This window comes from Cricetulus griseus, assembly GCF_003668045.3.
Source record: "Cricetulus griseus strain 17A/GY chromosome 1 unlocalized genomic scaffold, alternate assembly CriGri-PICRH-1.0 chr1_0, whole genome shotgun sequence".
In the NCBI taxonomy this organism is placed as follows: Eukaryota; Metazoa; Chordata; class Mammalia; order Rodentia; family Cricetidae; genus Cricetulus; species Cricetulus griseus.
Genome location: NW_023276806.1, coordinates 74,585,063 through 74,610,187, shown reverse-complemented (window position 1 = coordinate 74,610,187; position 25,125 = coordinate 74,585,063). Strand labels below are relative to the sequence as shown.

The 25,125-nt window shown below is 37.6% G+C and overlaps 1 protein-coding gene across 1 annotated transcript; it reads right to left on the bottom strand.

The window, feature by feature from the left end:
• Nucleotides 1–219: 219 nt before the first annotated feature.
• Etfdh (electron transfer flavoprotein dehydrogenase) lies at nucleotides 220–25,125 on the bottom strand. The gene is made up of 13 exons (XM_027392903.2): nucleotides 24,894–25,125; nucleotides 20,339–20,479; nucleotides 19,361–19,590; nucleotides 16,561–16,642; nucleotides 16,030–16,148; nucleotides 14,432–14,509; nucleotides 10,852–10,998; nucleotides 9,017–9,157; nucleotides 7,533–7,676; nucleotides 5,279–5,447; nucleotides 2,455–2,637; nucleotides 1,566–1,787; nucleotides 220–570 (listed from the first exon to the last, which is right to left on the bottom strand). Exons 1-13 carry the CDS (start codon nucleotides 24,925–24,927, stop codon nucleotides 407–409), a joined length of 1,854 nt encoding a protein of 617 aa, XP_027248704.1. The 5' UTR covers nucleotides 24,928–25,125; the 3' UTR covers nucleotides 220–406.

The following is a 25,125-nucleotide window of genomic DNA, read 5'->3' as shown; positions in this document are numbered from 1 at the left end:
ACTCTAGCCTGTCACAACTATGTGTGTAGCCAGTGGGCATGGTTATGTTTCGTAAAACTATTCATGCTTAGTTCTGGATGTCCTTCCCTGGTCTAGAATACACATTTGTTTTTATACTCAAAGATTTAAGTTTAGCAAGACAAATGCATTAGGAAGCTCAATACTACAAGTTCCCATTGTACTGATGCGTTTGAAGGGCTTGCAAAGTGAGATGCTACATCATTTATTTGTAAAGTTTTATTTATGAGAAATAGTTCATGATTTTATGGACAGCTTTAGATATAAAGTTTTTTACTTCAGTAATGTTTAAGGACACTTGTTCAGAAGTTTTCTAAACATTGGCATACACTTACAGTTTTATAGAAACTGGCTATCACACGTGCCAGTAAATGAAGGCGCTTGTGTTTTACATGCCATTGTAAGCAGGTCCTCCTCCACCTTCTGGCACCACCCAGTTAATATTCTGACTTGGGTCTTTGATATCACATGTTTTACAATGCACACAGTTCTGAGCATTTATCTGTAATCGAAATCCATCACCTTGTTCCAAAGGAACAAATTCATAAACTCCTGTAAAATAAAATTAAATACATTAAGTTATATTAAAAAGAAAGTAAATAGTTCAAAAGAGCATGGAAATTAAAAGCTTAGAACAACTTCAGAAACCTCTGAGGCTTTCATTGTCTACCCCCAGAGACTATCTGGTGCATTAGTATACTAATAAACTTAGTGCTTCTACTAACACAGTAGAAGTTCAACAGTATTGTCTGGGTTCATCAAACAAAAGTTAAACAAATTAGCTTCAGTCCTTACCTTTGAGTGTTTATAGTATAACTTTTAAAAGTCAAGACAAGGCCTTATTCTTGAATAGTTTTACTTACTGTCTAATCTCACTTGAACATACATTAATTTTCATATATCCGAGTGCTATTTATTCTACTATATTATTTAGATCTGGTTCTCATTAATTTTACCTGTAAGCTCGTAGCAATTAAGGGATTCGGTATAAGTTTAGTGTTAGGCATTGAACTCAGTGTGGCGGTAATGTGGATGAATGTACAAACTCATTTCAGAAACAGCTTTTTTTCTTTTTACTTTGTTTTGTTTTTTGAGACTTGGGTTTCTCTGTGTAACAGCCCTGGCTGTCTTAGAACCCGATTTGTAGACCAGGCTGGCCTCGAATTCACTGAGATCCGCCTACCTCTGACTGGCAAATGCTAAGATTAAAGGCATATGCCACCACAGCCCTGCAGAAAACAGCTTTTTAAAAAGATGCAAGGGCAGGTATTTGTATTTGTTTTCTATAATTCTTTTGTCTGAGGGTAGACATGAAGGCTGTTTAGAGGTTGGTCACCCAAACTACGGACAACCAAAATCCCTACTATTTTATCACTGCTAGTCAGGACATTCAAGACATGAGTTTCTTTAAGGATGCTGAACATAGAAGTGTTTTATTTTTTTTATTTTATTTTTTTTAATAAACAACAGTCTCCTTGCAATGGAAAAGGAACATCTTAAAATGGAAATTTGTTAATGTTTAGGGACAAAAGGAAATCGTTACTGACCTGCAGGGCAGAATCGCTGCTCAGGCCCATCATATATGGACAGATTTCTATTAACAGGCACGCTGTCATCCTTTAAGGTTAAATGTGCTGGCTGATCATGTTCATGATTAGTACCACTCAAAGCCACAGATGATAAGAGATCAAAACTGATCTGTCCGTCGGGTTTTGGATATTCAATGGGTGTACAGTCCTTAGCTGGTTTGAGCTGATCAGAGTCTGAGCCTTAAGCAATTGTGAGGAAGATGTTTAGTAAAGTAACATAATTTTCCAGTACTTTATCTTTTTTTTTGGTGCTGGTGACTTAGCCAGACCAGGGCCCATGCATACTAATATTCTCTTATCACTGACCTTCACTCAGAGTCCATCAATGAAGCATCTTGTTCAGTAATTCAGACTGGCTTTGAACTACCTTCTTGCCTTTATCTCTATGCCTGGCCTCAAGTAGCATATTAGAAAAACTTGGAGCTATTGTTATACCAAAGAAAACAGTTCAGTGTAGGATATTTTACCTTTTAAAGATACTGAATTTAAGATAGGTGTGGTAATGCACAGTTGAAATCTCAGTGCTTAGGTCAAGGCAGGAGTAGTTGTTTAAGGTCACCCTTAAATCTGGGCTACATTTGATCCTGTTGCAAAATACCCCCCTCCTCCCCATAAAATAAACAATGCACACCCAGACATTATTTACCAAGTCTCTGATAAAGCAAGCTTAAATATTAGGGCAGTAGAGATAGAACTTAGTGAGAGTCTCAGGTCCAACCCTAACACTACTGAAACACTGAAAAGGGTTCTATTCCCTACTAAGGAACACATCCCACAAAACACTGAAAAGGGCTCTATTCCTTACTAAGGAACACAACAACACTGGCATTAAGGATATTTGGATTACCTTTATGTTTTAGAGTCCATGGCTCCATTCCTCTCAATATCCAGTAAAATATTCCAGTGTAAATCATCCCTCCATATACTCCCAGTATCCCATGGCAGGATGGCCTTATATTCCTAACAGCATGTAGCTCTTTCCATACCCAAGATTTCTTCAAATTATCCTCATACTCGGTTACATGGAGTCCTTTTATGAAAAAAGAAATATTAAGTAAAACACAGATGGTGAGTCTTAAGTTTTTAAAAACATGGTTATGTGGATCCATGCAGAATCACACATGTTGGCATCTTCCAACAAGATTATCTCTCTATATATTTGGTTAGTAAGGCATCTGATCTGCCTTCTTTTGGGTAGCACTAGGCTTTGTAAATGGTAAGCGAGTATCCTACCATTGGGCTATAAAAGACCTTAATTTTTACACTGGAAACAAATTAATTTGTCTGAAAAGGTAACTTGTACAAGTTCTGGCTGTTTACAATTTTTTAAAAAATACAAAAATCTCTGAAACATCTATTGTAAGTGGAATCATGTCCCTGCTAGAGTATCTTTTGCAGTCCCAATGGCCTCAGTCCTAGTACTGACTTTCTAATAGGATGGAAGGAGACAATTAATTGGGGTCTCTGGAATAGAGTGGGTCCCTAATCTATTATTATATTGTCCACTTAACAAGTCAGACAAATGATGGTGAGGTGAAGACAGGCAGAGAATGGAGTGAAGATGGGCAGGGGGAAAACAAACTTCAGAGAACATGGTCCTATGAACACCTTGATTTTGAACTTCCTGCTGGCAGAATTTGTAAAGTAAAACTATTTAAATTCATCTAGTGTTAGAATTTTGTTAGAGTACAACTAAGAAATCATCTTTTGGGGGGTGGGTGTGGGTACTAGGGATTGAACCTAATGGTTCATAAATGCTGGCCAAGTACTACATCTGATGAAAGGGGAATCATCCCCCCCCCCCCCCCCCCAACCTGGAACTTTGTAGACCAGGCTGGCTTTGAACTCATACAGATCTGCCTGCCTCTGCCTCTGAAGTGCTAGGATTAAAGGGCTGTGCCACCTGGCTACAACTGATTCTTAACTGACTTACACAAACTACTGTTTATACTCTTTAGTTAGTGGTTTTCTGTTACAATTTTCAAGGGATTTTATTTCTTGTTATACTAAATTCCAGGATTATCTGGTACTACATATACAACTTTAAAGAATGGCTGATGGTTTCACAAGCAACAGAACTTGACGGAAAATTAAGATTTGAGCTCTACCTGACTGTTGAATTCCATCTTGCCTCTCCTGCCATACAAAAAGTATTCTCTTATTGGCTTTCTTACGGCTTACCAAGCCCATGTGCTAGACCTTTATTGTTAGATACTTGAAGGTATAATCAAGTTGCACTTACTGGTTTTTCAGTGCTAGGGACCAATCAAACCCACGGTCTTATTCATGGTAGGTACTCCCTCAATCATTGAGCCATACCCTGAGTCCCTGAGTTGCTAATTCTTAGTAAAGGAAAATTGGTTGTGTGTGATTCTAAGGACTAGGTTTATTTATGAAATATGTGTTGAATTGCTACTATATGCCAAGTGTTTAGAACTGAATGTGAACGAAGTCTTTGCTGGAGTTTTCGTCCAGGTGGCAGAAGACAGTAGATATATAATTCTTTTTTTTTTTTTTTTTTGGACAGTAGATAATTAAGACAAATATATAGCGTGTCAAGTGATGGCACATGACAATGAACAGTTCAGGGGGTGGGACAGCTTTGGGTATTCCAATTGGTAAGATTTAGAGACTACCTGAGAGTACTATCTGAACAGAGGCAAAAACCATGAGATGAAAGCATGTATGGCATATTCAGGAACTGGAGAGCAGTAGCTGGAATGCAAAGCTGCAGAGTCCTAGGTCAATCCCCAGTACTGGCAAGAAAAGTGAAACAACCAACACCCCCCACCACCACCACCACCATCCAGCTGGCAACCATGGAGTTGAGGTTCCATTGGCTATACTTCATATGTTTACAGTGTTCCTTGGGAGGTTTCTTTTGAGAACAATAAGATGGCTCAGCCAAACAAGCATAAGAACCTGAGTTCAATTACTGGAACCTACATACATGTGTTAAGAACTGACTTCCAAAAGTCCTCCGATAGTGAGCCAGAAAGATGACATGTGCAGTTACCAGCTTGCACATCAAGCAGCTCACAACTGCTTGTAACTCAGTTCCAGGGACATCTGACTCCTCTGCCTCTGCACTCATTCGCATGTACCTACATACAAGTAAACAATGATAGTAAAAAAAAGATTTTTAAGTTCTCTGACCTCCACATGTGCACTTGGCATGTCCATATGCACATAATAATAGTTTTTTAAAAAGAAATGAAATCAAAGAGAAAATTGAAATGCAAAATAAGAGACTTTCAGGGGGTCTTTTTTATTTTAATTAGCTGATTTAGTAAGAGGGTCACATAGCATAGCCTTGGTTAGCTTGGGACTCAGAGAAATCTGCTTGTCTCTCCTTTGATTAACAAATGCCCAGTTACATGGCCTCTTACTGATTTACAGTGGTGGTTGTGCCTGTTCTCTGCCACGGCAGTCATGTGATTTTGTTTGCTAAGGACAGGTGGCTGATTTTGCCCTGTTCAGGGATGTTCTGTTTCTAGCCTATAGATACTTGGGAATTTGTGTGATACTTTTTGAGTCATTCTATAGATGTAGATGTAGTACTATCAAATCTGAAGAGATAATCACTGGTAATATATTCGATGTGAATAAAATGACATAGTTTTAAAATTTCTGACTATTAGTATTTCTTTACTATAGAAGGAGTTTCTCACCTGTTGTCTTTGATTGGAGATTTTCACTAGTTAATTGATTAAAAATTGATTCTGCTGCCAAACTTCCACTTTTCATTGCTGTATGGGTACCTTTGATCTTGGGAACATTCATGAAACCAGGGCTACAACCAATTAGTAAGCCACCAGGAAAAGTAAGTTTTGGTATAGACTGAAAAGATTCAGAACACATTTGTCAGCTCAAATGAGGTAAAACAAAAAAACAACCTAAATCTGTAGGGAAAAGAATAACAAACAACATGAAAAGGAATACAGCAAGGAAAGGAAACAGCCAGGGCAGTTTAGAATTAGGACTATGACCATTTTTCTAATTTTTTTTCTTTTCCTATCCCATGCCTGACTTCTATGGGACAGAATTATCAAAACAACATTTGAAATTGCATGTTTTTATTTAAATATATCTGTGCCAAGGTTAAAACATTTTCTAAGTTTGTATGACAAATTTTCACTTCCTTTACATATATTTTAGTCTGACATGTGGAGATGGAGAACTGATCTAATGGCATTACAATGACTTGGTACTGCTCTAAACAAATGTTATTAGCTTAACAAACTGAACTTTCCATTTCTGAAAAAACAACCAATGTAATAAAGGCATCAATATTTTCAATTTAGCCAATAAAAGTATATTGCCTAAGTAGTAGGAGCCGAAAAAAGACTGCATGAGAACACGTACTCTAGTTTGAAAAGGAAGTAAACCACTGCGGGGTTGTTCTTTCTTCATTTGCAGCTTTTCTTCTCTAGGGGCTTTCTAAATTCAGCCATAGACAGGCCTTAATTATTGAGAGTGTGGTAGAGTGGTAAAAGTTTGATTATGCTGCCTAAGACTCACAAAACTTGCTATCAGCTGCAAAAGAGACATGAGGAAGGCTTTGTGGCCACAGTTACCACCAATGGTAGAATTCTAAAGCAGTAAAACCCGAGGGCAGAAGGAATCAGAGAAGGATCATACCCAGATTGCTGAGATAGTTCAGTGGGTAAGGCTTGCTGTCAAGCTTTATCACTGGAGTTTAATCCTCACAATCCACATAGTAGGAGAGGACCAAGTCTCCCAAGTTGTCCTCTGACCTCATGCGTGTACTTATACATGTGCACATTCACATATTTGAATGACCTTATTGATAATACCAGTATGACTTCCCTTAACTATGAGTTACTATTAATAGTAACAATGTAGTCAGAGCTTTATTCTAAGGTTAAGTGCCCCCCATGTTACTTTTCTAATCAATTAAAGAAAACCAAACTAACTAACCTAAGAATCTAGACTAGAAGGGAAGAAAAGCTATCTTGTTCCAAATTATTTGGTCTAACCTCTATAGAGCTAGATTTCAATTATCTTACTTGTCTGATACTGTCTTTACAACAGAACTGACAGCTTTTATCATGGGCATTTAGGTCTTATTTCATTATTTAATGCATACTCAACAAATTAATCATATTTCAAAATATTTATTTTGAATGTATACTAATACAGAATAATTAGTGGTAGAATCCTAACAGAGGCTACCTGAAAGACTTAATTGGGATAAATCATTTTTGTAAATTCATTTCCTTTTCAGTTTCCTAGTATAGTTAAGGAATAAAGGGAAATGCATGAATTACACAATTTTTGTTTTCTAGTAAAAAGCTAAAAGGCCCATGAAGTGTGCTCTCTCTCTCTCTCTCTCTCTCTCTCTCTCTCTCTATATATATATATATATATATATATATGTATATATATTTATATGTATATGTATATGTATACACACACATACACACATTCATATAGAATGATCTTGTTCGGCTTTAAACTCAAGAAATTCAGCTGCTTCTGCTAACCAAAGGCATGTACTAGCACGCCCAATGAAATCAATACATTCTTTTTTCTTTTATGTGTATGAGTGTTGTGCTGTATATCTGTGCACCATGTGTGTATTGTCTGAGGTCAGAAAAGGGTATAAGATGCCCTGAAACTGGAGTTGTGTACGTTATGAGCTTGCCATGTGGGTGCAGGGAATTGAACCTGGATCCTCTGCAAGAACAAGTGCTCTTGACCACTGGGCCATCTCTCCAGTTCTCAACATATTCTTCAAACTAAATTCATGGTGTAATTTAATTACTATGTTTATGCATAATTTAATAAAGAGTAAGTATTTTGTTAAATTCCTTAAATAAATTTTCTTCCTATGAAATAATTATTTTGTTAACTGGAATTTAATTTACAAAATAAAAATTCAGAGTAAGTGCTGGAAGCTACCTGCAAGCCGCCTTCATTGAGTGCCCGGGCTCCATAGGCTATCCTCTTCCCACCCTCCAGTGTGGGCTGGATGCTGGGGTGGTGCTTCCACCGTTGGAACTCTCTGAAAGGACTTAGGTATGGATTCTGATAGTCTAGACCAACCTTAAACCAAAACCAAAGTGAAAACAGATAAACTCTAACTCTGAGGAGACAAAAAGTAAGCCAAAGGATAAGACATGTTTATAATCAGCTAAACTTTAAAAATTAAGACATTAGCAAACCATTGTGCTCTGAAAATCAAAGTCCAAATTAAGAAAAAAAATAATCAAAACCCCTTTTGTAAGTGTCCACAAGTGGAGTTGTGATTACTTATTACTCGTTTATCAATACCAATTCTACAAGTAAGATAGTAATCTATGTTACAGTACTACCAGGCCCAAAAGGATGTACATTGTATTCAGAAAAACAGCAGGATGAGATACAGGTTTCATGGCAGTACCAGTGCTAAAATTAACAACAACACCTTTTTCCTTTGAGACTGAAGCACTAGGGTAAGTACCACAAAATAACACGAAAACCTGACTGAGTGTATTAAGTACTGACAGTGTGTAAATCTGATGATGTGCCATGTCATTTGACACTATACCAACATGCTGCTGTCAACTACAAGGGGGTAGAAACTATTTAGTTTGCATTGTTCAGAATATTTAAGACATAATTTATTGCTGTAGTGATGAGAGAGGAAATTGCCTGTAATTTGTTTTAAAGTAGTAGGTTCAAACTGAGGTTCAATTTTAGTTTTAGTGGCGACATGCCATAGTGGAAGTGGGCTTTAAAGTCAGCATCAGGCATAAATCCTGCCTCCATCACTGTGGTGGTTTGAATGAACCCATAGGTTCATGTATTTGAATGCTTGGTTCCCTAGTTAGTTAAACTGTTTGGGAAAGATTAGGAGGTATGGCCTTGTTGGAGGAAGTGTTTCACTGGGAATGGGGTTAGTGTGGTTAAAAGCCCAGAGTAGGCCCAGTCGCTCTCTTTGGCTTCAAATCAGGATGTAAAGCTCTCAGCTACTGCTCCAGCACCACTGATGATCATGGACTAACCCTCTGAAACTGAGCAAGCCCAATTAAATGTTATCTTTTATAAGAGTTGCCTTGGTCATGGTGTCTCTTTACAGTAACACAATAGACAAGGAGTTATTGTGGCTTTTGGATAGACTTGTTTCTCACTGGCACAATAAGAATATGTTTCATAGAACAAGATGGTTACAAAATGGACTAACCCATCCCCTCAAATCTAAACAGTGCCCAAAGTGTGGTAGCTACTAGTATTTTAGCGAAGTAAGTTGATGAATGTCTATAGTAGCCATAGATATTTTACATGCAGATAAATTAAAAAGTCAGCTTTCTAATGGAAAACCTATCTTCCAGGTTTAAAGCCTGTTTTTCCACACAAATCACTATAATTCTGGCAAAATCTTTTGCAATGGGGAGATAACTTACCACAAAACCAACAGCTACTAGAGGTTCACCTTCATTTAAATGATAAAGGAAAGAGCCTCCATAAGTATGTCTGTCCAAAGGCCAACCAACAGTGTGATCTACTCTCCCAGGTTTCCACTTCTTTTCATCAATAATCCATAACTAAGAACAAAAAACAAACCCAAGAAGTCTTACAGTATTAACTACAAATGAAAGCAACAAAATAATTATTTTGTACATCAAGGAAAATTATAATCAAATAATTGCATGTTAAACCAGGATAAAGAAATGGGTCACAAAAGTTATGAACCCTTTAAGACATTAGAACCTGAAATTAAGAATTTCTTTTTGGTTTTACAGAAATGGTGACCTTTCTGGAGTACTGGCTACTTGAGCATGCTCACTGTTGGAGAAGGGACCAATTAACAGAGCAGTTCAGATCACTTTATCTTTCCCACTGCAGTCATTGGACAATAAAATCATTGTTCACTGCAAGCTTTTATTCACAAAATAATGAATAAGTGTTTCCTTTTTATTTGTTTATTTTTGCAGTGCTGGAGACTGAACTCATGGCCTTATTCATGTTAGGCAAGCACTCTCTGACATCCCTAGCCCCTTAAAAATATATACATACTGGTCACTGCATCTGCTTCCATCAGTTACTGATGTAGGTTCTATAATGACAATTAGGGTAGTCACTAATCTGATTAAGCCCTGGACTGAGCTCCTGAAGTTCAGTTAAGAGAGGGAGGAGGAATCAGATGAACAAGAGGTGATTAAGAGCATGATGGGGAAAACAACAGAGACAGCTGACCCAAGCTAGTGGGAGCTCATGGACTGAGGACCCTGCGTGGGACCGAACTAGACACTCTAAATGTGGGTGACAGTTATGTGGCTTGATCTGTTTAGGGTGGCGTGGGAGCTGGCAGTGGTACCAGGACCTATCCCAGGTGCATTAACTGGCTTTTTGGAGCCCATTTCCTATGGTGGGATACTTTGCTCAGCCTTGATACACGAGGGAAGGTCTTGATCCTGCCTCAATCTGGCATGCCAGACTCTGTTGACTCCCCAAGGAAGACCTTACCCTCTCTGAGAAGTGGATGGGGAGTGGAAAGGGAGTGGGAGAAGTGGGAGGAAGGGAGAACTGGGGTTGGTAAGTAAATAAAATTACATAGTAAGACCCTGTCTGGACACACACACACAATTTATCTTTTTTTTTTTTTTTTTTTTTTTTTCTTATTTAGACTAAGCCCTGGCTTCTCAATCCTTCTGTGCCATCCTCCCAAGTACTAACAGTACAGATCTATGCCTTCATGCCTGGCTTAAAATTCTTAAACTAGCCTGGGATGTAGCTCAGTGGTAGAATTATTTGCTTAACATATTCAAGGCCCTGATTTTAATTCCTTGCACTGCAAAACAAACAAATAAGAAAATTTAAAGGGTTAATAGACCATAGAATAAATTTAAGAAAATATACATTTAACCTTACTAAATTATAGAGCATATACATTGTCTGAATGTATTTAATGAAATATTTTTACATTAGAATTCTGAATAAATAATTCTTTGCAGGCTGTGGCCAGTCTACAAGCAGCACATGAGACAGCCATAGAAAGGCAGACTATGAAAAATATTAAGGTACAAATATTTGCAAGTTTAAGGCTTATTGTATATACAATTTAGGCAATCATTTGATCTGTAACATTTTCTTGTATATCAGAAACTATTTCAGTTTTAGTTATAAGGAACATTTTAAGTTAATGAAAAAACTTAAGTATAAAATTCAGTCAGTATTATAAACTACATAATACAAATTAAATTCCATTACTTAAAATTGTACAAGCAAACCAGGATACCTCTTTCAAACCAATTCCATAGGTCTGGGGATCACAGCTGGCCCTCAAATCAAACTTCTTATAAAGCTGCTTGGCTAGGTGTCCATGGCAACCCTCTGCAAAGACTGTGACTTTGGCGTGCAGTTCTAGTCCCCTCTCAAATGTTGACTGAAAAGCAAAACCATGTTAAAGTAACAATATTAGATACATTAAGTTAAATAATGATTTAGGTACACAAGAAATAGTAGACCTATATACTAGAAAGAAAACTGACAGAACTATTATAAGTAGAATCTAAATTCTATAATGTCTTCATTCCAGAAAAGCGATGTATGCTTGTGTTCAGAGCTTCTCTACAAATGAAAAGGCCTTCCCATCTCCATATATTTCTTAAGTTTCCATTTACCATCAGAAGAAAAACAATAGATCTCTGTGAGTCATGAAAAAAAAAAAGACTATAGGATATTAGCTACATCCTTTTTAAGTACAAGTATTGTACTCATCACACTCCTTAGCTACTTGCTTTGTTTACTTTAACCTTTCCCCATTGTTCAACATATAGTATTGTAAAACAAATGTCTTCTCCCACTAAAAAAGTAATCATATGTATGTATGTATGTACGCATGCATGCATGATGTATTTAAAGCTAGGCATGGTGCATTCTACAAAAGACCAAGGATGGAAGATTGTGAATTTGAGATCAGCTTAGGCCACACTGAAGAGAATGTCTCAAACAAAAACAAAAACAGGCTACAAATACAGATGTTTGCTTTTTGCATTTACATCTGGCAAATGGCTGGTACTTAAGAACAATACTTAAGGAAGTCCCTTATAAAATGTATCTTTCTTGATGTTTTTCTACTTAGGAGTTTGCTTGCATTTGTGTATACAGATATATGCATATAATCAATAGGTTTATACCAAGGTAATGTTTCATAATTGTTTTAGAAGTGATTTACCTAAAGCAATGTACTGCAAATAAAGCATTCATTTTTAGTGGTCAAATAGATTACATTAATGTTTTGTTTATGTCTTGTTGTGAAGTCCACATTGGCTGTGAATTACTCAGGCTGAATTGTAAGAATGACTTCAGAACTAACAGCACACTAAGAGAACTGGGACATCTTCCACTTTGGTTGGTAACTTCTTTTTTTCTTGAGTAGTGCTCATTTGTGTCACACCTGTCATATACACAGAAATACATACACTAGAAGGTCAAGTAAGAGAAAACAAGGCTGGCTGCCGTGACAAACTGCTGTAGCACAAATAATAAAAACTCAGAGACAGATACTAGGGGGGAAAGCTGAAAGATAAGAGAAGCAAAGCAACCAAGCCACTAGAGAGTTCTTCCCTCTACCAAGGCTCAGACCAAAAGGGACTCAGTGTGACTGTTCTCAGTGTGACTGCAGACGGAATACATTGTACTCCTGGCTCCACTTTATATTCCTCTCTAGTGCTGGGATTAGAGATGTGCACCACCACCACCCAGCTTCTATGGCTAACTAGTGTGGCTGCTGTGATTAAAGGTGTGTGACACCACTGCCTATCCTCTATGGCTGACTAGTGTGGCTAGTTTTGCACTCTGATCTTCAGGCAAGCTTTATTGTTAGATCATAAACAAAATATCACACAAACTGGAGCTGTTTCAGAATGTCAGAGATCAAAATCAAGCTACAGTAGGTTAAAAAGCGAGTGAACAGCAGCAGACACAATCTCTGCTTCTCTCCTGGCAAACATGGGCAGCAGATCCCACTGCATTCTTCTATGGTGTTTTAGGTTTTGTTCTTTCAGTTTTTCACTATGTTGATTAGGCTGGTTTTGAGCACTGAGGTTCAGCTTATCACCCTGACTATAAGTATGTGCTACCATGCCTGGCTTCTTTTATGTGTTATATTTATGAAGATATAAAATATATTTTTTACAAATACAAAGCATAGAACATGAAAAATTTTGGATGATCAAGAAAATGAAATATTAGAAAGGTAGGATTTGTATGACCTTTGCTGTGATGTTGTAATGTTACAAGAATGTTATAATTATTGGTTATAGGTAAATTTTCTAATAAATTTATAACTAAATTGTCATAATATATAGAAATTAAGAGCATGGCATGACTTGTGTGCCTCTGCCTCTTGATTTCTAAGGAGGAAGACATGCTGGAGCAGACTAGATTCCAATTTTGTTCAAGAAAGGCAGAAAGGGGCTAAATATCAATAAGCAAACAATCACCCAGGACTAGGTAACCATTTACTACTTCTGTCCTCAAGAAACTGAGCATATAGTTGGAAGACTAGGTAATAAACACATAATACATCAAGATAGGAATTTGTGTTTATTCTTATGACAGGAAAGGAAATGTATAGTTGAGAGCTCTGTAATTCTTCTTTTGCAGTTTCACAAAACATTCTTTTTCAATCTTTTTTTTTTTTTTTTTTAAAAAAAATAGGGTCTCATCCATAGCCCAGGCTAGTCTCAAACTTATAGCCACCCTTCTTTCTCAGCTCCCAAATGCTAGGATTACAGTCACATGCTGTCGTGCCTAGCTCTAGATATGCATGTTTAAATCTGCAGTTTAATAATTAATCTAATTAGTGACTTCATTTCAGATTTTGTAGTATGTACTCTATATACTAACTCAGGCTAACATACATCTGTGTGTACTTTGTCAGGCTGACATTTTGAATGAGAGGAAGGCAACCAGTTTTACATTTCCCAAGATTTCTGCTGCTAATAGAGTAAATGGTTCTTGTCCACAGGAATGAAACTGTAGTGTGCCAATGCAGATGACTATACTGGCTGTAACAACTGGCTGAGTCTGCTATTAAGTGAATGAAATAAAATCTTTCATGTTTATTTTATATGTATATGACTCATATTTTAATCTTTTAAAAATAATTCTTAAACATGTTACCTTTGTGTTGAACTGGAACTTGCTTCTGCTTTTTATCAACTGCAAAAAATACCACTATTCTTAATTATATTCTAAACCCCACATATTGTGCAGTTTATGGGAAAACCTAAATATTGAGGTTGAGTTGTTTTTTTTGTTTTGTTTTGTTTTTTTGTTTTTGAGAAAGGGTCTTGTATGTAGCTTAGGCTGGCTTGACCTTCAGCCTCAGCCTCTTAAGTACTGGGACTGCAGATGTGCCACCATGCCTTGCTCTTTTTCTTTTTCTTTTTAAAGATTTTATATTATTGTATTATGTATACAGTGTTCTGCCTGCAGGCCAGAAGAGGGCACCAGATATCATTAAGGATGGTTGTGAGCCACCATGTGGTTGTTGGGAATTGAACTTAAGACCTCTGTAAGAGCAAGCAGCCATGCTCTTAACTGCTGAGCCATCTCTCCAGTCCCACCCCACCCGCTCTTCTTTTTAATTATATTTTTATTTTATGTGCATTGGTGTTTTGCCTGCATGTATGTGTATGTGAGGGTGTCAGAAGTCCTGGAACTGGAGTTACAGACAGTTGTGAGCTGCCATGTGTTTGCTGGGAATTGAACTGGGTCCATTGGAAGAGCATCCAGTGCTCCTAACTGCTGAGCCATCTCTCCAGCCCCCTGCTACTTCTTTTTAAGCACAGAACTATTAAAAGGTATACCTTTGGTGCACCATCCTTTTGTATTCCTACGTCATTAGTGGCAATTCCTTTTACACTACCGTCTTCATGATAAAGGACCTAAAAATGATAAAAGGAAATTTATTATCACCTCAGCATTCATACTAACTTTGACATCTTTGAAATGATGGTGACTGCAGTTAATTTTGAAGCAAGAATGGAGTGACAGAGGTAAAAAGCATAACTGTGAAGATGAGAAACTGCACTATTCTGACCCCCTAATTTCTGTTTCCTGTAGAGGAAAATGCTCTCTAGATAGCCAAGTACAAAATGTACCCTGGAACCTCATGACATTATAGAAAATCAAGAGCGTGGATAGTGATCCAAAGATACACAGCAATGGAGGAGGAGGATAAGAAGGCAACTGAGGTCAGTTCAGAGCACTATACCAAACGATAAAACCTACTAACAACGATGAGGAAAAAATGAAGAAGAAAAAAGAAGCCATGTTAGAGGCCATAAATAAGCATGTACACAAGAAGGTGATTAACAGGTACTCCATAAATCACCCACCTCTGACTCTGACATGGAGCCCAGGCAAGAACTTTAACAAGAAGCAATGCAAAATCCCTCACCAAGGTCTAAAGACCAAATGCATATGTATAGGCTGAGGAAACATCTTTTTAGCACAAGGACAATGCAGGGACCCATGTCTTTAACTTGGCTTTGATTTGTAAAAAACAAAAACAAAAAAATTGAATTTTCTCTGACACTAAAGACAAAAGAATTGCTCCTTATCCCTACTCTTCTTTCTATTATTTTTCCAGCCAAATTCCTTAAAATATGTTTTAAATGTATGTGCATGTTTTGCCTGAATGTATGCCTGTGCACTATGTGTATGCTGTGCCTTCAGGGGTGAGAAGAGGGTGGCAGATTGGGACTAAAGTTACAGACAGTTGTGTGTGCTGGCATGTAGGTGCTGGGAACTATACATGGGTCCTCTGGAGAAGCAGCCCGTGCTTTTAACTGCAAGCCACCCTCTTTCCAGTCCCCTCCTTTCTGTTTTTGAGACACGGTCTCAATATGCAGTCCTGGCTAGCCTGAAACTCGCTATATATACCAGGCTAGCCTCAAATTCACAGAGATCTGTGAATATATATATTACTACAGGTATTATTAAGAAGGGATGAAAATAAATATGTTCATTAGAGGACAGCAGTACAAATTACATAGCATGGTGGTTGAAAGAAATGAGACTATGTATCCTGGAAAACAAAAGCCTCCTGGTGAGTAGAGGTGGGAAGAAGAGAGTAGGAAACAGCAAGAAGGATGCTGCTAGAAGAGGACATAGACTTACTCCGTAAAGCACACAATTTGATAATTCCCACTGAGTAAATAAGATGCCCAGGGGTCCACACTGAGGGAGTTCCTATCCCCATGGTGCTCAGTCACCATGGTGGCAATATAAGAAATTCAATTCCTATTTGGATTAGAACATTTTAGCTATTTTCCTTAATCCTGAAATTCTAAAATCCTATGATTTTTTAAAAATAACTTAACTTCCATAAAATTATTAGTTTACTTTAAAAAAAGATACTGCGTCCTATAAATATTAAAAAACAAAACAAAACTATACAGACCTCAGCAGCAGCATATCCAGGGTACACTTCAACTCCAAGAGCCTCTGCCTGTTCCCCCATCCAGCTCACTAGATGTCCTAGGCGTACAATGTAGTTGCCATGATTGTTCATCGGAAGACCTGCAAATATTTATGAACTTTAAAATCTCATATTTTAAGGCTAAGGCATCTAAATAATATAATAATACACTTAATTAAAAAATCTAAGCAGTGTGTACTGCTGCATAAATAAATAAATACACACATTATCTTTATGGCCACAATGACGTTATTTAAAAAAATAGTTTGGTTGAAAGTTCAAGTTTATTAAAATAATTTTAAAGCCTAGAATTAAAAATTCCTGGCTGGCTTTACAAGGCTCTTCTAGACTTGAAGACAAAAGAACCACATCCTAATTTGGCTTTCTCATTAGCTAGTCCTTCACATTCCTGGCCTTCAATTTTCTCATCTGTAAAAGAGGACATTTCCCCACTGAAATGCAGCCTCTCCCACCATGCAAGACTATGCTCTTATGACTATGAATATACTCTACCTGGAAGAATTGGCACAGGAATTCTATGTTTCTCTGTTAAAATTGCAAATCTGTCTTCCGTTACAGGAGTGTTAAGTGGAGCCTAGGAACAAATGAAAACAGGAAGAAAATGTTTTCAGTTATATTTGTAGGGGTGAATATACATTTTTAAAACTGTCTTAAAGAGAAAAAGAAAAGGAACTCCTCTTTTCCTCTTCACTTTCCTTTCGGTCTTTCTTTTGCAAACCTTGCAACATTTTTTATAATATCTGATTGAAACAGATAGAGATCTTTTTCTTTTTTAAATGTATAAGAATGTTTTTGCCTATATTGCAGCAGAGTACATACAGGCATACATTTGTGTGCCTAAAGTCCACAGACTCCAGAAAGTAGCTTTGGATTTCCTGGAACTGGAGTTACAGACAGTTGTAAGCTGCTACATGGGTATTGGAATTTGAACCTTGATCCTCTTGAGAAGTAACCAGTGCTCTTAAGTGCTAAACCATCTTTCCAGCCTTCAGATGGAAGTCTTTTTTTTCTTTTTCTTTTTTTTTAAGACAGGGTTCTCTGTAGCTTTGGAGGTTGTCCTGGAGCTCACTCTGTAGACTGGGTTGGCTTGAACTCACAGAGATCCACTTTCCTCTGCCTCCTGAGTGCTGGGATTAAAAGGTGTGCGCCAGCAACACCTTTGAGATGAAAATCTTAAAAGCTCACCCACACCTCTCAATAGTTTTGTCCTAGCTTCTCTAGAAGCTCTGCAGACAAGTATGAACTGTGCACATCATGCTTCCCTGTCTTTGTGGGAGTACAGCCTAGGTGCCTGACTCCAAGTTGAAATTGCCTGCCTTGTTGAAAAAAAATTAGAAAAATTGTCCTTTTGGGTGATAAAGATAATTAATATGTACATAATCACAGATCATTGACACTCTGTGTGTGTGTGTGTGTGTGTGTGTGTGTGTGTGTGTGTGTGTGTGTAAGGGTAGATGTCAAGGCAATAAAGGGCTTTTACATTACAATTGACATTGTGCCAGTCAATGATACCTGGTTTTTGATACACTGAAGAGAGAACTAATTCCTTTGCAGTGTTTTTGTGTTAAAAAGGCATGCTATTTTGGGAAGGAGAACACAAAGTAAAGTTTCAGATTTTAGTTTATTCCATAAAGAATGAGTACAAATTACATTTATATATTTATTTTGCCTTCATTAAAGGTATTCACAGGGCTGAAGAGATGGCTCAGTGGTTAAGAACACTGGCTGCTCTTTCAGAGGACCTGGGTTCAATTTCCACATGGCAGTACCCACATGGCAGCTCACAACTGTCTGTCACTCCAGCTCCAGGGGGTCCGATACCCTCACACAGACATACATGTAGGCCAAATACCAATGCACATAAAAAAAAGAGTATTAACAAATATTCTAAATTCGGTAGTAGGAGAATATATATATATATATATATATATATATATATATATATATATTAGGAGATATCTCATCCTATATAAGAAAAAGTTAAATGTAAGGTTTTAACCAATTTCAAACTAATTTTGAAAGCAGTAAGACCTAACATTGAGTCCCCTGCATATTATACCTGTATCTTTTCTGCTGAGATTAGAGGAGACTAAATTAATTATCTCTTTAGAAAATTAGATTGTCTTCATATTAAAAAAAAAAAGAAAATTAGAGTGTCAGGTGCTAGAGAGTTGGCTCAGTGGCTAAGAGTACTTGTTGCTCTTACAGAAGACCTGAATTCAATTCATAACACCCACTACTACATGTAACTCCAGTTCCAAAGGGATTCAATGCCCTCTTCTAACTCTGTGGGCATCAGGCATATTCATGGTTCATACACTTACATGCAAGGAAATACTCATTTAAAAAATTTAATAAAAGAAAGAAAATTAGACTTTCCTCTTTGGCTTTAGATATTGCATTGTCCCAGAAAAGTCTACAAGATACTTTACTAGGAACAAGTTTAAGAAACAAAGTGTGCATTTTATTAGGTAAAATGTTCAAAGGAATTCTCAAGCTCATGGCTTTTCATAAGTCCAGTATATAAATAGAACATGTAGATGGCATTTTATAAAAAAGAAGTTAAGGACTGGAGAGTTGGCACAGAGGTTAGGAGCACTGGCTGCTCTTTCAGAAGACTAAGATCTGATTCCCAGCATCCACGTGGAGGCTCTCAACTGTCTGTAACTCCAGTTCCTGGGGATCTGAAACCCTCTTTTGACCTTCACTGGCACTAGGCTCACAAGTGGTACACATGAATATATGCAAGCAAAACTCTCACACACATAAGATATAAAATAAATAAATAAATACATAAAGATTTTATGGAAATCTGAGTAACTATCTCATTATAATTTTGTTACTTCTTTCTTATTTTTGATTGGGTCTTGCTATGTAGCCAGGCTGGCCTTGAGTTCATCAACCTCCTGCCTCTGCTTCCTCCATGGTAAGAGTACAAGAATGTTCAACTATACCTAGCTTTCTTGTTTTTATTCATTTGTGTGTGGGCTAGAGACTGAACCCAGGGCTTGTACATGCTATATACCACTGAACTAGAGTCTCAAGCCCCTTTTCTTCGGTTCTTTTTAGACTAAAAAAAATGCCCGTGTGTGTGTGTGTGTGTGTGTGTGTGTGTGTGTGTGTGTGTGTGTGTAATATATATTATATATATATATAATATATATATATATATATATATATATATTCAATACCTAACAATTGAGACTTACATGACAAGGGCTTTCTTTATTTCCCTAATTTTAAAATAGAGACAGCAAAGACTAGACCTTGTGTAAGAATCATCTTGTCATACCCCCTTCTCCTTCCAGTCTGGGAAAAGCTCTTTAAAAGCAGCTGGATCAAGGCAAGCCCCTGAGAGCGTGTGAGCTCCTATCTGAGCAGCTTTCTCCACCAGACACACACGGATGTCTTTTCCTTGTTCAGTAGCCAGCTGCTTTAGACGAATAGCTGCAGAGAGCCCTGCAGGGCCAGCGCCAACTATTACCACATCTGCTTCTTCTGCAAATCTCTCCATATTCACTCCTGAGAGGAAACATGTTAAAAATAAAAACAATTATTGGATTAATAGGACCTAATAACCACATAAGTCATATGCTAGTTTAGGATACTTCAATATATATTTTAGTGTGCTCACTATACTTCAGAGTATAATTTATGGATATTCTCTCTATGTTGTGCACAATAATTATAGTAAATATATCATTTGATGAGTTTCAGGTTCTTTTAGGTTCTATTTCAGTGTGTATCTTATTTTGGTTCCCATAACCAATTTTTGGCTTTGAAACCCATTATTATAAATTTATGAGCAAGAGAGATAGCTCAGTGGTTAAGAGCACTGACTGCTCTTCCAGAGGACCTGGGTCCAATTTCCAGCACCCACATGGCAGCTTACAACTGTCTGTAACTCCAGTTCCAGGGGACTGGACACTCATGGCAAAACACCAAATGCACATTAAAAAAAAAAAGATTTGTTTAAAAAATATAAATTTATAAGCCATGGTGGTGCATACTCTTAATACTTGGGAGGTAAGAGAAGAAGAATCAAGTTCAAGGCCAGGCCACTATATGAAGCCCTGTTCTAAGAGAGAATCAAATTAACAATAATAACATTTTTTTTACTTACCTAAATAGTAATATGTAACACATTTGATAAAGTTGTGAGATATATTGAATGCTTTTAAATTATCATGAAAAACAAAATATTCATACCAACAAGACAATACAAAGTATCTAGGAAAGTATTAAGAATTTTATGAAAATCATTACATACCTTCCCATCTTTTGTCTTTTTCCCGGGGATGAACAGTGTAGTGGGTAGTAATTTGAGGTACAACAGAAGTTGAAGACCATCTTGTAGCACACAGAGGTAGGCATTTTTTCTTAATTTTTAAGGCATGGAAGCACTGATACACTGCATAAAAATTATGACCAATATCATTTTAAAAAGTAGTTTTCATCTGTCATATAATGAAGTCTCTAAGCAGAGTGACTATTCTTAATAAACGACACAAATGGAAGCCGAGTATGCACTTTCTTAGATGAATTATACCGATAGCTTTTGGTCATGATGCAAAATTTTCAAATCATTTACACGGGTAAATAGTGTAATAAAATGAATGGCTCAGAGATTGAATACATACAGGGGAGATGGTTACTCATTAAATGGCACAAAAACAGAAAAACAGTTTGGAAAAATGCAGACCCTGTTTTTTATGTCAAAATCAATTCAATTCAACCAATACTTCGTGTGTGTGTGTGTGTGTGTGTGTGTGTGTGTGTGTGTGTGTGTGTGTAACATGGTCTTATTACACAGCCCAGGCTGGTGTGGAAATTGCTATGTAGGCAACACTGGGTTTGTACTATAGAGATCCAGCTGCCTCTGCCTCCCAAGGACTGAGATTAAAGGTGTTCAGCACTATACCAAGCTTAATCAAGCATTTTTACAAGAAACTTATAGTACTAATGACTGTGTACCCATAATTTTTTTGTTCTTCCCCCTTTGAGTGTGGACTGGACTTAACTAGTTTCTAATAAGTAGAAGATTAAAAGAGGGAAAAAAAACCCCAAAATTTATACTAGGAAAACTATAATAAGTATAATTTGAATTAAGTGATCAAATATCATTTAAATATTACCAGCAACATACTGATATCGCATGCCATTGATATGATGTAATAATGAGAAAGATTCTTTACCTGTGTGGTACATACCCTCAAAATCCTTACACCAGTTTCCTCAAGAAATCATGAGAAACCACCAAGCATTCAATAAAAGCATCAAGGTCACAAAAGACAAGCAGAAGAACTGTCTCCTTAAAATAGATGAGGGTAAGCTAACTAAAAGCAACATGAACTAGATCCTGGACCAGAAAATGGGGATCTGAATAACCTTGTCCTGAAATAACAGCTCATTAATGTTAATTTCCTAGTCTTGATATTCACCATGATTATGTAAGCTTTTAAGCTTGAGAACTCAGTGTTTGCTTTACAACTCATCTGAAAGCCTAAATCAAGTTCAAAATAAAAAGTTAAATAAAGAATATAGTGAAAACAAAAAGTAGATTGAAGACTGCAATACAAGAGCTACAACTAGCTGGGCGGTGGTGGCACTTGCCTTTAATCCCAGCACTTGGGAGGCAAAGCCAGTCTACAAAACTAGTTCCAGGACAGCGAGCGCTACACAGCAAAACCCTGTCTGGAAAAAAACAAAAACAAGCAAAAAAGGAACTATAACTATTCAGATGGGCATAATGGCACATATCTTTAATCCAATTATTTGGAGGCAGAGGCAGGTGGATTTCTGTGACTATCAGGCCAGCTGGTCTACATAGAGAAAGTTCCAGTCCAACTATAGCTACGGAGAGAAACTCATTTCAAAAACAAAAACAAAAACAAAACAAAAAACAAACAATACCTGTTTGCTAACTGGATCGGGACCTTCCTAGTGACAATTTCAGTGGTTACATACATAGAAGCCTATGAACTTTTGTTTAATTTCTGGCATAATAGTAAATTCTGGCTTTTAAAACTTGGACTATGTACGTCTTATGAAGCGTCTACACATGAAGAAACTTTTATATATGGACTGTAAAAAGTAAATAGTAAAGACAAACAAAGAATTTCATTTTGACTATATAGTCTACTTTCCAGGACACAATGAATGGTTAAGAACTTTGCATCTTGATACTATGTATTGGTAGGAATGTGACTCAGTTGATAGAGTGCTTGCCTAGTTGGATCCCCAGCACCACATAAAACAGCTATGGTGATGCACACTGGGAAGATCAGAAATCCAAGGTCATCCTTGGCTACATAACCTACCTGTGATACATGAGAACCCATTCCAAACAAACTAACATATCTTATCCCCCATAACTTTCTGAGATTTGTGGAGTAGCTGCAATCCCTACTTATAGCAGACAAACAGAAATTCAGATAGTCTCTTCTAATACCTGTCAAACTCTGGGACTAGTAGTTGATCTGAAGTTATCTCTGAAATCATGGAACCTCAGTCTGTGGTAAATTTTACTTTTCTTCTAATTAAATAAAGAGAAGGTATGCTTAAACAAAAATCAACATGACATAAACTAATTTTATATTTATAGCACCAATTTCATGGTTAATAATTTTTAATATTTTTCAACAAAATAGTTTGTAAAGTAATACATGTTATGATGAATGAAGTGGGAGAAACCATTTGGAGTAGCAGTCTAATACCTTTTAAGTACTATCCATTTGCTTTTGATAATTTTAAAGTGGTAGGGAAATCAATTTTCTCAATGGGCAACGCACACTAAAAACTACAGTTTTGCTGGATGGCAGCAGCACATGCCTTTAATCCTAGCACTTGGGAGGCAGAGACAGGTTTATCTCTTTGAGCTTGAGGCCAGCCTGAGATCTACAGATCCAGTTGCAGGGCAGTCAGGCCTACACAGAGAAACACTGTCTTGAAAAACCAAAATAAATACATAAGTACAAAAATTATATTGGCAATGCTTTATTAAGACCAAGATTAAGTCTTTACTTACTCTAAATCTCCTATAAATACTACATACAAACAGATACCATGATGGGGCTGGAGGAATGGCTCAGGGTTTAAGAACTTTGACTAAATTGCAAAGGACACCAGTTCAATTCCCAGCACCCACATGGCAGTTCACAACTGTCTCTAACTCCAGTTCCAGAGGACCCAACACCCTCACACAGACATACACCCAGGCAAAACACCAATGCACATAAAATAAAAATAAACCATTTAAAAAATATTACATACAAATTTAGTTTGAGCTTAAATATACTATCATTTAAAAAGTATTATTCTGTAGTTTAGCATATACAAGCTATCATTTATTTCTGAAAGTTAGTGAGTGGAATATAACATACTTTAATTCTATTATTTGTACAGCTACTAATTTGCTTGAGAACAGCTGAAACCATGACCTCTGATTTCCACCAGGGACTTTAAAAAAAGCATAACCTCTACTCCTTTGCTAAAACAAGCCTGGCATCTCTCGGCATCTGAACATTTAGGCACAGAGACTGAGGTATGGTAGAGAAGCAAAGTCAGAGTCCACTGCAAGCGATCAGCCATACACACCACACACTCACGTCCACTTAGTTGTTGTCACTAGTGCTAAACTGCGCTAAGAAACTGTAACAAATTAGCATCCAAAGACAAGTCTCAAGACTGTACTGCAATTAAATTAGGCTGTACGGTGGTGCATGCCTTTAGTCCCCTCACTCCGGAGGCAGAGACAGACGGATCTCTGTGAGTTCGAGGCCAACCTGGTCTATTGCACGAGATTCAGGACAGCCTCCAAAGCTCCAGAGAAACCCTATCTCGAAAAACCAAAAACCAAAAAAAAAGACAGCATCTACTACATTGATGGCACTCAAAACAGAATATACCCTGAGTGTAATAATAGATGCTTGGTATCCTTGTTTAAAAATTCCACAGCCAAATCTTAATTCAGTAAAGATTTATATTAAGCCAGTTACAACAGAATTCAAGAGCCTCTAAACTTCCGTTTGAATTAGGGGTTGTTTTTAAGTAAAATTAAAAAAAAAAATCCAACCGCTTTAAGAAGCACTCATAATAGAAGCGCCTGGAGTTAACTGAGAATAATGCAGAAAACTTTGGAGCTCCAGACACAACTGGTGACACGGGCAGCACATGGGTTAACACGATATGACAGCTCAGAATTCACATTAAGACTGGACCAGAAGCCGGGCGTTGGTGGCGCACGCCTTTAGTCCCAGCACTTGGGAGGCAGAGGCAGGCTGATCTCTGTAAGTTCGAGGCCAGCCTGGTCTCCAGAGCGAGTGCCAGGATAGGCTCCAAAGCTACACAGAGAAACCCTGTCTCGAAAAACTAATAATAATAATAATAATAATAATAATAATAATAATAATAATAATAATAATAATAATAAAGACTGGACTAGAATGGCTACAAAGACGAAAGTCAGGTCAGAGTCAAGAAGAAATCCCACACAAGTTTTCCTTTCTTTCCCTTTCCTAACAAGGCAGCAGATACTACCTGAGCCTTGGGATAAAGATTAGGACCGGGATTTGGGAGGACTCCACAGAGGAGTGGAGTGTTGACATTTTTCCTGCGCTCATGACCTTTAACCTAGAAGTTAACTTTGCCGACTGGGACAATGTCAAGGACGGGAAGTCAGGGTCCAGCAACAGGCGCTGACAGCATTGATCTCTGCTCCAGTTTAGCCGAAGAAGCAGATAAGGAGAGAGGTGCTTGCAGTTCCCCAGGTATGCCCCAACTTATCCATCTTGATCTGTCTGTCCCCACCAGGAGTTCTGTCTCACCAGGGCAGGACAGCTTGGCTAGCCGCACCAGCATGTTCAAAGTAGCCCGGAGACTTGACAAAGACACACGGAGAGAGGCCTGTCTGCCGCTTGCCGAGGGCGCTGGACTTTCAGGCCACGGGGGGCGCCATCACCTGCCAAGAAGCCCCGACTGCCCGGCTGAAGTCAGTCCCTGGGCTGCGCCGACCGCCCTTGCATCGCGGCGTGCCCGCCTCTCTTCTGCTTTGCGCCG